Source organism: Cetorhinus maximus, chromosome 18 (genome assembly GCF_964194155.1).
Source record: "Cetorhinus maximus chromosome 18, sCetMax3.hap1.1, whole genome shotgun sequence".
Lineage (NCBI taxonomy): Eukaryota > Metazoa > Chordata > Chondrichthyes > Lamniformes > Cetorhinidae > Cetorhinus > Cetorhinus maximus.
The window spans coordinates 38,904,467-38,917,117 of record NC_135896.1 but is presented as its reverse complement, the minus strand read 5'-3'; the positions used below and the strand labels follow the sequence as shown (position 1 = coordinate 38,917,117).

General features: G+C 40.7%; 1 protein-coding gene across 11 annotated transcripts in view; it reads right to left on the bottom strand.

The window, feature by feature from the left end:
- mark3a (MAP/microtubule affinity-regulating kinase 3a) overlaps positions 1-12,651 on the bottom strand; it is a 220,291-nt gene that overhangs the window by 56,914 nt on the left and 150,726 nt on the right. For 9 of the 11 annotated variants that reach the window (XM_078562458.1, XM_078562457.1, XM_078562464.1 and 6 more), the window contains 2 exons: positions 8,796-8,866; positions 858-914 (listed from right to left, as the gene is read on the bottom strand). In XM_078562458.1, coding sequence (XP_078418584.1) covers positions 858-914; positions 8,796-8,866 — 128 coding nt within the window. Of the gene's footprint in view, positions 1-857; positions 915-8,795; positions 8,867-12,651 lie in introns of those variants that run through there. The other 2 variants (XR_013579461.1, XR_013579460.1) reach the window with 2 other exon arrangements.

Sequence of the window (12,651 nt, the reverse complement as noted above, 5' to 3'; positions counted from 1 at the left end):
ACATCAGCTGATTTGTGGTGCAACAGTTAAATGAGTTAACTGAATGTATCTTTTCTAGATAGAGACAAGGCACATTGGAACTTTGCGAAAATGAGATTATGGTGACAGAAGATTCAGGCTTTTGAGTAGAATCTATTCTTTATGAAGAGAAAGATCTCTTTGGGATTGAGGTCACTAAAATATCACACCTGGCAAAGGAACTCAAAAGGAGCCAACCTTCTGTGGCAGAGTTGATAATTTGATACCCAAAATAGGCAGGCTTTCAGTACTCCAGGGCACTGTTGATGATTGATTAGCTGATTGGTTGATGATGGAGCACTAATGGAACTTCAAGGAGTAGATCTGTCACTTAGGGCTGAGTTTCCACACTCAATTCCAGATAACTTTGCAAGCCAAACTTGGCTTATGGTCTAGCTGACAAGCAGAGGAAAGCAGCTCTGATAAGATGGGCTGGTGAGACACTTTGGACTCCTTAAAACATGGTTCTATTAGCCTGCACCGAATTTCTCTGGTCCTGGGCAAAGGGGATATGTCTTCTGGAGAGAAGGAATGCACACACCATATTAGGCATAAATTCTGCAGGTGGGTGTAAATTTCTCAATAGCTTCATTCAGAGCTCAAGGATTGTTTATGTCTTTGGAAAAGGGCACAAAAGGTCAAAAGGTAGGAAGATGCTGGAACTTTGATAATTTTTATGCACATAAAACACAAATTCAATATCACCTTCAAATATGAATTAGATGAAAAAAAGGTATGAAAGTTTCATTTTACACTTTAAAATACAAAAAACTAATAGCATTTTAGCTAGTGATTTACAACAAGCTGACCACTTTGCATATGAATGAAGGAGGACTCACCTTAAGATCTCGGTGTACAATTTGCTTTTGATGACAGTACTGCACTGCAGACACTATCTGTTACAAATGAAAACACCAATCGGTTAGTGATACCAGGTGCTGTAACCCTTCAAGATCCTTTCACCTATCTATTTAACAGAAAGCTTCACAATACATGCAAGTTTATGATTCTTTCTACTTCAAACACAATGGACTGAATTTTACTGGCTCCCAGGTGGCAGAAACTGAGGCAAGGTGGGCCAGTAAAGTAGCAGTAAGCTACGTCCAGACTGCTCCCTGATGTAGTCTTGTTGCCAGAAAAGTTTCCCAGCAGCGAGCTGTGAGATGGATTAGATGTCCATTCCAATGAGGCAGGCGGCTGATTTGAATAATTAAAGGTCTCATTAAGGGCCTTTCTACGTGGCTGCTGGCATTTTGCTAGTGTCATGGAGGTTCCATGGCTCCAGGAGGAGGCCCAAAGGGCCGTCAGGATGGGTTGCCTCTCCATCCACCAGGGTCTACTGTCCTTGACTCCCTAAATTTTAATTTTTACATACCTGCCAGAGAGAGTCTCCATTTTGAGATGCCCCTGAGGTTTCCTACCTGCTGCAACAGCACTCACCTCCCTCGGTGATGCTGCTGAGGCTTCAGAGCCTCTGTCTCTCCGACTGGGCCAGAAGCATCAGGAGCCCAGCTGCTGTGCTGAATTTGGTGGCATGCCAGGAGATGGCCATTTAGGGGGCTATCTGTAGTAAAATTGCTGATCTGATCCCACTGCCAGCGAATGCAGGCTCAGGACCCGCTTTCTGGCCTGACCCTGGGGTCCCAAACTCTGTGGTAAAATTCTGACCAAAATTTAAAAGAAAATGTTCAGTTACTTCTGTCTGTCACACTCTTCCATATCTAATCAAACTGATATTTTGTCAAGTCACGCCAAGAACTCCTGCTAAGTAGTAGATATTCACATTTCTAAATATAGGTTTGAACTGTAGACTATTTATCTTTTGAATTAGTTTCTTTTAGATACAGGAGTGCAATGTATAAAAACCTTAGAGTCCGGAAATGGGAGAACAGAATCATAAAAGTACAAAAAAGTAGAATTTCAAAGAAAAGAAATAAAAGAACAGAAAAAATTACGTAACAGCTACGAAAGACTACTGTTGTCCAGCAGCAAAGCTCATCTATCACTTTATTTCACCATACAATAGATCATTTTGTGACCTTTAGACCTCAACAGGATTATATAAAGTGTTCAAATAAAGTGTTTCATTTTCTCAGCAGGTAGACTAAAAGGTCACAGAAGAGCCATGGAGAAAAACAGGATGCAGAGAATAATCTAAGTGCAGTTCTATATACATTGAATTTGGCAGAAACAAAGATTCAAGTAAATATTTAGATAAATAAAACTAAATACAATAAGCAAATCTGGGTGTAAATAGAAAATTGTACTGGACAAGAGCAATATATTTTTACAAAGTATTGTAGCACATTGATGTACTACTATTGTGCTAAAGTGACATTGCTAGCAAAGATTTACTGATTAGAGCAAAGTGATACAGAGTAGAGGCAGTGGGCAAACACGTGCTACTTGGCGCAAATGAAGGCTAAGGAAATTGATTTATTCTAACTGATCTGCTTTAATAGTGGCATTTTCACCACAAAAAATAATACCAATTTCTTTTTCTCCAGCTCCTTTGTCTTCTGCCCCATGGACTTGAAGTGAAAGAAACTGATGTACTTCTGTGTCCAAAATTAAAGCCATCCAAATAGCTCCTACTTCCTCTTCTGACAACTCCAAATTTCCCTTCACTCCAAATTCTCCTTCGTTTTTTTATCCAACTGAGTCAGCAACCACATCATTCTGTGTCATGAAGCTATTAATGTATATTAATGGAAATTATTTTTCTTTTAAAATAGAGGTTTAGTCTGTGGCTGTGTCTTAATTGGATTAAGCCAGCTAGTCTGAGTGCTTTGCTGTATATTAGTTTTGAGATGTAAACAGAGCAGTAGCGGTGCTTTTGCATTTTGTTGAATAGAGCATTCAAGAAGGGGAGTGGAATCTGGCACCTAGCTAGCAGAAACCAAGCAATATTTATATTACTAATAAAATTGGTACTATGAAAGGGGTTTTATTGTTAGAAGAGGTGGAGTTCAAAAAGGGGCTGGTGATACAATGAGAATTTACATTCAATGAGATGTGCTGGGTATAACTGATAGCAGTTTTGTGCGTGCAGAGGAGAGGCAATGTAAGGTCAAAGCCTGTAAGCCTACCACTGTGTCTGCAGAGAAACCAAAATGAAAGGAACCTCATTTTGAATTTGTAAGGTGACTGCCTGGTGTCTGCTTAAAGTCTATAGATTGCTGTTGTCTTAATGGAGATTAGTTTGGGAATTTGTTAGAAGTTATGATAGTTATAATTTGTAGCCATGTGTATGCGTTTAATGTGTTGTAACTTAATAAAATGTTTCATTTAGTTTAATATAAAAACCTCTCAAGAACTGGTGGTCTGATTCCTGAATTTAGAGCTGCATCTCAAACATACTACTTCAAAATATAGGTTATGACAGTTGTTTAAAGTTTCCCTCTGGGATTTTTGAATAATTCAGCTTTACCAACTGCTGTGTCATAACACTCTGTCACGTACCTAACAGCCCTAAACACACATCTTACCCTACCTGCTCTTTCAATTCTCTTTGGTCCCAGTTCATGGCCAGCCAATTTGAATTACTCAGTTCACTGCTTGCTGAATCTGACGTGTCTCTATCCTCTGGCATTGTCCACCTCCAAAACTACCATTACCATCTCCATATCAAAAGAAACAGCCTTCATCTCACCAATTTCTCCAGCTATTGCCTAACCTCTGAATTACTCCACTATGTTGCATCTTGAAAATATGTTGCTTCCTCTTCTTATTCCAGCTCCTCCAATCTGGATTCTATGCTGCTCAGCACTGATTGCACTGTTCAGTTAAAAACAGCATCCCGTGTAATTGCAATTTTCGCTTTCGGTACCTTCTCATCCTCTCTGCTACATTTGACATGCTTGACACTCAACAACCTCTTGTAAGTCCCATTCACGTAGAAAGACAGCTCAAGGCAATGTAACCAGGCAAAAATGGATGTTGAACTTGAGAAGGGAATATTTGGAGAGAAGGCGAACAACAGTCAAAGAGGTGGGTTTTGAGGAAGGTCTTAAAAAAGAGGGAAGTGAAGAGATTGAAAAGTTTAAGCAGGGAATTCCAGAGCATGGGGGCCTAGTCACTTAAAAGCACAGCTAACATACTAACACAAAGATGGGACCAAAGGGAGGGTTTTTTTTTTCATTCATGGGATGTGAACATTGCTGGTAAGGCCAGCATTTGTTGCACATATTCAAGTACCCTTGAGAAAGTGATGTGGAGCCACCTTCTTAAACCGCTGCAGTCCACATGTATAGTTACACCCACAGTGCTGTTAAGGAAGGGATTTCCATGATTTTGACACAGAGAGGAATTTGTAGGTAGTGGCGTTCCCATGCTGCCCTTGTCCTTCTCAGTGGTAGAGGTCAAGGTGCTGTGGAAGGAGGCTTGGCAAATTGCTGCAGTGCATCTTGTAGATGGGACGCACTACTGCCGCTGTGCGTCCGTGGTGGAGGGAGTGAATGTTTAAGGTGGTGGATGGGTTGCCGATCAAGCGGGTTGCTTTAACCTGGGTGGTGTTGTGCTTCTTGAGTGTTGTTGGAGCTACACTCATCCAAGCAAACTGAAAGTATTCCATTGCACCCCTCATGTGCCTGTAGATGGTGGACAGGCTTTGAGGAGTCAGGAGGTGAGTTAATCACCACAGAATTTCGAGCCTCTGATCTGCTCTTGTAGCCACAGTATTTATATGGCTGGTCCAGTTAAGTCTCTGGTCAATGGTAACTCCTAGGATATTGATGGTGAGGGATGCAGTGATGGTAATATTGTTGAATGTGAAGGGGAGATGGCTAGATTTTCTTTTGTTGGAGATGGCCATTGTCAGGCACTTGTGTGGCGTCAGCTCTTGTGACATGTGGACATGGACTGCTTCAGTATCCTTTTGTCTATGACATCTTTGGCAATCTCTTCATTGCCTCCACCTATCACTGGCCCTCTCTACAGCTCTACCTGTCCCAACCCCCTCAACCAGCTTATATTTCACCTCATTTCTATATTTCCTTAATTCTGATGAAGAGTCATACGGATTCGAAACGTTAACTGTATTCCTCTCCACAGATGCTGTCAGCCTGCTAAGTTTTTCCAGCTATTTTTGTTTTTGTGACAGGACAGACAGAGGTGGAGATCCATGGCAGTCAACCTTCTGGGAGGAAGGTGACATCAACGAATGAATGAACGAATTGAACAAATGTTAATACAATTATCAGCTATTATGAAAAATATACAGGCATAGTGAAATCATGTCACAGTCATGCACAACTGTATATTCTGGCCTAGTCTAAAAGGAAGCTGCTAACCAAATTGCAGGCAGTGGTTAGGGCCTGTTATTTAGTTCAGTGACAGCTTAGAGTACAAATTTCTACCTTTTGACCCCAAGTGCGTCTAAATTATTACATTATCATGCGAATGTCTTGGTATTTTCTGTTAGCTTGAAGATCAACAAACACTTTGGACAGGCAATTTAATATGTCCTGCCATACCAATTGAATATAGACAGTCCCAACTGTAAATTCAAGGAGATTCCATTCAGTTTAAATTATTCTGGTTTAATCTGAATATGATTACTTATAGGGGCTGTAACAATAAACTGGGCTTTGGCAATAAAATTAAGTGAAAGTTAATCTGTACCATGTTCACATCATTAAGTGAGCTTATATCGTTTTTGTTGTACATTCGTATTAGTCCTTCATATTATAAAATTTTTAGGAAACTGCAGTCAAATATTTTTGTACTACGTCAATTTTCAAGTCCCCTCCTTTTCTTCATTTTAAAAAATAATCCAGAGGTTATAACCTATGTTTAGTATACTGTAATTAATTTTGAACAGACTGGATGGCTATACACTACCTAAGGTAGAACAGTGTTCTGCAGGCACCATTTTTTTTACCTTACATTCCACCTTTGGTGCTCTTTTCACAGGTATTACTAATGTTATGGTACAGGATAGAACATTCTTTCTTTCAATTGTTGCTGCATATGTCTTAAGGAAAGCAGATGCCCAAAACAGTCTCATTCATCTTATCAAAAAAAAAATTGAAAAGAAACCTTTTTACACATAGAAGAACTGAACCTTAGACTAAACAACAGCAGATGCTGGAAATCTGAAACAAAACAAAACAAAATAGCTGGAAACAATAATCAGGACAGGCAGTCTCTATATAGAGAACAGACAAGCTGATGTTCCAAATTTGGACCCTTCAAAAGAATGTTTTCATTAAGAGCTCACACCTGAAATGTCTGTCTTCTTCACAGATCCTGTCTGATCTGAGTATTTCCAGGATTTTAAGAATCCAATCTTACTTGTTTAGTTAGCCTTCTGATCAAAATGGTTGGATATAAGCAGGTCAAGAGGAGTTTATTATGCATCCTCACTTTAATTCTACAATTTAGATTAAAAACAGGAATTATTCACTTTTGTGCTCATAATTAATATGCAAATAAAATTAAATGGTAAGGTCACAAATCCTATGTGTCTCACAAATGATAACTGTTGAAGTTATTTATAGTCAATATTTTATTCTATGCTCTAGTTATATTAGAATAATCAAGAACTGTCTTCTTTTCTGTAAGGTATTACCATTCTAATAACGTTCAAGTGTGAGAAAAAGAATGCAATCAACTTCAATATATTTTTATTTGAGGACTACACGCCAAAATTAAGCAGCAGATTAAAGAATATGTGCCACCAATTTCCTGCTTACACTTAAAATTTGCCTTTGCAGTTCTAATTTTAGGCCAAGTACTGTACTTTGCTAAATGTAACCCCATTCATCTTTTAGGTGCACTCAGAACTAAGCTGGTGGCCTAAATATTGAAATCTAGGTCAAAAGCTAAAGATAAGCAGCATATTTATTGTTTCTTTGTTCATATACTTTGCACATAGAGTCATAGAGGTCTACAGCACAGAAAAAGGCCCTTCGGCCCATCAAGTCTGCGCCGGTCAAACAAGTACCTACCTATTCTAATCCCATTTTCCAGCACTAGGCCTTGTATGCCATGGCATCGCAAGTGCACATCCAAATACTTCTTAAATGTTAGGAGGGTTTCTGCCTCTACCACCCTTTCAGGGAGCGAGTTCCAGATTCCCACCACCCTCTGGGTGAAAAAATTCTTCCTCACATCCCCTCTAAACCTCCTGCCCCTTACCTTAAATTTATGCCCCCTGGTTATTGATCCCTCCACCAGGGGGAAAAGTTCCTTCCTGTCTACCCTATCTATGCCCCTCATAATTTTATACACCTCAATCATGTCCCCCCTCAATCTCCTCTGCTCCAGGGAAAATAACCCCAGTCTATCCAATCTCTCATCATAACTAAAACCCTCCAGCCCAGGCAACATCCTGGTAAATCTCCTCTGCACTCTCTCTAGCACAATCACATCCTTCTTATAATGCGGATTCCAGAGCTGCACGCAATACTCTAGCTGTGGCCTAACCAGCGTTTTATACAGTTCCAGCACAATCTTCCTGCTCTTATATTCTATGCCTCGGCTAATAAATTATCCCATATGCCTTCTTAATCACCTTATCTAACTGTCCCGCTACCTTAAGGGACCAGTGGACAAGCACACCAAGGTCCCTCTGATCCTCGGTACTTCCCAGGTCCTACCATTCATCGTGTATTCCCATGCCTTGTTTGTCCTGCCCAAGTGCATCACCTCACACTTATCCAGATTTAATTCCATTTGCCACTGATCAGCCCATCTATACCCTCCTGTAATCTAAGGCTATTCCCCTCACTATTTACCACCCCACCAATTTTCATGTCATCCGCGAACTTACTGATCAACCCTCCTACATTCAAGTCTAAATCACACCACAAACAGCAAGGGAGCCAACACTGATCCTTGTGGAATCCCACTGGACACAGGCATCCAGCCACAAAAACACCTCTCTGCTTCCTGCCACTCAGCCAATTTTGGATCCAATTTGCCAAATTGCCTTGGATCCCATGGGCTCTTACCTTCGTTATCAGTCTCCCATGCGGGACCTTATCAAATGCCTTGCTGAAGTCCAAGTAGACTACATCAGATGCATTGCCCTCATCTACACACCTGGTCACCTCTTCGAAAAATTCAATCAAATTGGTCAGACTTGACCTCCCCTTAACAAAACCATGCTGACTGTCCTTGATTAATCCCTGCCTCTCCAAGTGTAGATTAATTCTGACCCTCAGAATTGCTTCCATTAGTTTCCCTACCACTGAGGTTAGACTGACTGGCCTGTAGTTCCCTGGTTTATCCCTTCCTCCCTTCTTGAATATTGGTACCATACTGGCTGTCCTCCAGTCCTCTGGCACCTCTCCTGTGGCCAGAGAGGTATTGAAAATTATTGCCAGCGCCCCTATCTCCTCCCTTGCCGCACTCAACAGCCTGGGATACATTTCATCCAGGCCTGGAGATTTATCTACATTTAAGTCTGCCAGACCACTTAAAACCTCCTTCCTTTCTGTGCTAATTTCTTTAATTATATCACAGTCCTTCTGCCTGATTTCCATACCCACGTCGTCCCTCTCACTTGTGAACACCGACACAAAGTATTCATTTAGAACCCTACCTACTTCTTCCGGCTCCACACACAAATTACCACTATGGTCCTTAATGGGCCCTACTCTTTCCCTAGTTATCCTCTTACTCTTAATGTACTTGTAAAATAACTTTGGATTTTCCTTTATTTTACCCGAATTTATTCAAATCCTTAGAACCAAATTCCTTCAAACTAATCTTTGGTTTTAGTATTCAATTTTCTATGCAAACATTCAAAAAAAAAATGTGGGAGTACATACCTGCCTGAATTTAGCTCTCGCCTCCTTTTCCTTCATTCTTCCATGAGCAACCAAGTAGTCAAACACCTCTCCTGTAAACAGAATAAAGTCCAAACAATTAACTGGGTATTTAACAATTTTATGATTTATGTTATTTTGATAAAAAATAAGGTGTAATACACAGCCATCCTCTGATAGAAATTGCAGCATTGTTTTTAAAAATTAATCTGGCTACTCCAAGCAAGAGACAGTGGCCGGAATCTTGTGGAGGCGATGAGGCTGCTCAATGGAGAACAGGTGGGAGCCTTGCGTTGCCTCTTTCAGGGAGGCCCACTGCACCGTGTTCCACCTAGGCACTTCACAGGCCAGGGATCAAGGGCCCCACGGGCAGAAGTCCTGCCCACTGAGAGCTGCCAGCCATGTCAGAGAATTCCCCAGCTTGGTTGTGAAGATGACACTGAGGCTAAGATGCTTTGGTAGAGACTATTTCTTGCTCACCACAGAGTTTACTTCTCCAGTCCAACACCACAGTGCTGGCTGACTCTTCTTTATATACACACCTGAGCATAATGAACTAATCAATACCCAACACCTTCAGTTCTGAAGAAGAGTCATACGGACTCGAAACGTTAACTCTGTCTTTCTCTCCACAGATGCTGTCAGACCTGCTGAGTTTTTCCAGTAATTTTTGTTTTTGTTTCAGAATACCCAACACCTGTTCACTTAATGTACTAGTTATTTAACATTCATCAACAGAACCTATTAGATACTAACAGGTTCTCCTATTTTCTTTAAATTAAATTGATATGCAAACAAAATCTATTCATAAGAAAAAATACAAAATGATTAAAAGTTATCTTATTATACAATCAATCTTTAACATACCCATAATGTCTTGAAAACAAAAAAAATTAAGGCTACAACATGAAAATTTGCGTGTTCTCATAATCCATTTCAACACAAGGCGCCTTTTTCAAGGATATCCAACAATTTACTTGGACAAGCAGTTCTTTTTGTGAAGCAATCCAACAACTGGTGACTTGCGTCGACCCATTTTAGTTTTGAAATTTCAGTGTCTCATTTGCTTTTAGCACTTCCCCAACAGTAGCATATTTCAACATTGTACTCGATTTTAATACGTCATAGCACCCTCCGGCCCATTTGTTTGCATAACCAGTTTAATTGCCCAATTAAGCTTCTTAATTGATCTGCTTCTTCCTTGGTTGTAGAGTCTTTCTTTTATGAGGACCTAGACCGATTTATTGGAATTATATTAACGTTCTCTGGGTAAGACTTTTGAAATCAGGGTTATTCCCAACTTAGTCTGCCTAATGTCCAACTCTATATACTCAAAAGCTCCAGAAGTCCGACTTCCAGTTTTGAATTCCTTTATAACTCTACCTATCGCAAATTTCTCAAAAGTCGCAGATTCCTCGCTGCCCCTCACAGGAAATCATCTACATGCATTAAGAAAATGTCTGCTAGTTTTCCTTCACAGTTCCAAAAAAAACATTGCTGGATCTACTTTTAGCTGAAGACAACTAACCTTGAGCAGGTCAGACTTAACTGAAAGATACCATAACCTGGATGCATCATTTAGGCTGTAAACACACTTGTTCAGCTTCCAAAATTTCCTCTCTAGATCTCTAGCTTCTTTTGGAGAATGATTCCCATCCACATTCCTATCTAACAAGAATACCTCTCCTTGAAACTGTTCCCCTTGCAAAAATGTTGATTTGACGTCAATGGATTTACATTCTCATGAGTATGTCACTAAAAGTGCTAGGAAAATTCTCAAACTTACTTTTCCTGTTGTTGAGGTGTCTACTCTAATTTCCTGGGTGCCCAGTTACATATGAACATATGAAATAGGAGAAGTAGGCCAATCGGCCACTTGAGCTGGCTCTGTCATTCAACAAGATCATGGCTGATCGGTTTGTGATTCGATTTCCACATTCCCATCTAACAAGAATCTATCTACCTCCGCCTTAAAAATATTCAATGGCCCCCACCTCAACTTCACATTTTCCTACATTATGCTCCATCTGCCAAATTTCTGCCCACCCACTCAATATATCCATATCCATTTGCAACCTCATGTCCTATTCACAACATACTTTCCTCCCTATCTTTGTGTCATCTACAAATTTAGGTACCATGCCTTCGCTTCCCTCATCCAAGTCATTTAGATAAATTGTAAAAAGTTGACAACCCAGCACAGACCCCTGCAGGACTCCACTCATCACATCCTGCCAATCAGAAAAAAACCCATTTATGCATACTCTCTGTTGTCTGCCAGACAACCAATCTTCTGTCCATGCTAATATGTTACCCTCTACAGCATAAGCTTTTATTTTCCACAATAACCTTTGATGTGGCATCAGATCAAATGCTTTCTGGAAATCCAAGTCCAGTACGTCTACAGGCTCCCCTTTATCCACAGTGCATGTTGCTCCTTCAAAGAACTTTAATAAATTAGTTAAACATGATTTCCCTTTCACAAAACCATGCTGACTCTTCCCAATTACCTGGAGTTTTTCTAAATGCCCAGCTATAACCTTCTTAATGATCGATTCTAACACTTTCCACACAACAGACGTCAAGCTAATTGGCCTATAGTTTCCTGTTTTCTGCCTCCTTCCCCTCTTGAAGATACCTTTTTTTGCTACTTTCCAGTCTGATGGAACCTTTCCAAAATCTAGCAAATTTTGGAAAATTAAAATCAACGCATCTGCTACCTCATTTGCCACATCTTCTAAGACCCTAGGATGAAGTCCATCAGGACCTGGTGACTTGTCAGCCCGTAGCTCCATCAGTTTGCTCAGTACCACTTCCCTAATGATTGCAATTTCACCAAGTTCCTCTTTTCCTTCCATTTCCTGCTTTACCACTATTGCTGGAATGTTTTTTGTATCCTCTATAATGAAGACAGAAGCAAAATATTTGTTAATTTCATCCGCATTTCCTTAATATCTATTAACTCCCCATTTTCACTCTCCAAAGGACCAACACTCACTTTACTTACTCTTTTCCTTTTTAGATGTTGGGGAAGGAGTTTCAGTCATCATCCTTTGAAGAGTCTCAAAAAAAAACCTCTAATTCTAACCTTCTGTCTGGAAGTAAATCTTCACTTTCAGGCAACCATCCTCTGCTACCAATGTCAGAGAATTCCCCAGCCTGGTTGTGAAGAAGCCACTGAGACTAGGATGCTTTGGTTGAGGCTATTTATTGCTCACCACACAGCTTAGTTCTCTACTCCAACACCATCACCACAATGCTGGCTGACCTTTCTTTATATACACATCTGACTATAATTAACTAATCAATACCCGACACATCACCTTATGACCTTAAGCTACTAGTTGTATAACATCCATCAACAGAATCTATTAGATGCTAACAAGCCAGAGGCTGGCAGCCCTACTGAACGGCAGTGCTATACGTGGAACCGATCATTGCTGCCAGTACGAGACTCATCTAAGGCCTAGGATTGGCGCTGGATCCCAAGCCAGAGGTGAGTGATGGTGGGAGGGAAGAGGGGGTGTGATCATGAGGAAGGGTGGTCACCAGCAAGGGATGGGGGAGTGGCTCTCAATGCCAACACCTACCCCAGCGACTTCTTTCCTGAGCTGGGTCCCTTGATAAGGCAATGAGTGCGTTTGAACAGAGGAGCCCCAACCCCCCAAGGGTACTGTCCTCGGTCCAACCATCTTCAGCTGCTTCATCAATGACCCTCCTTCCATCATAAGGTCAGAAGTGGGGATGTTCACTGATGATTGCACAATGTTCAGCACCATTCGCGACTCCTCAGATACTGAAGCAGTCCATGTCCAAATGCAGCAAGGCCTGGACAATATCCAGGCTTGGGTTGACAAGT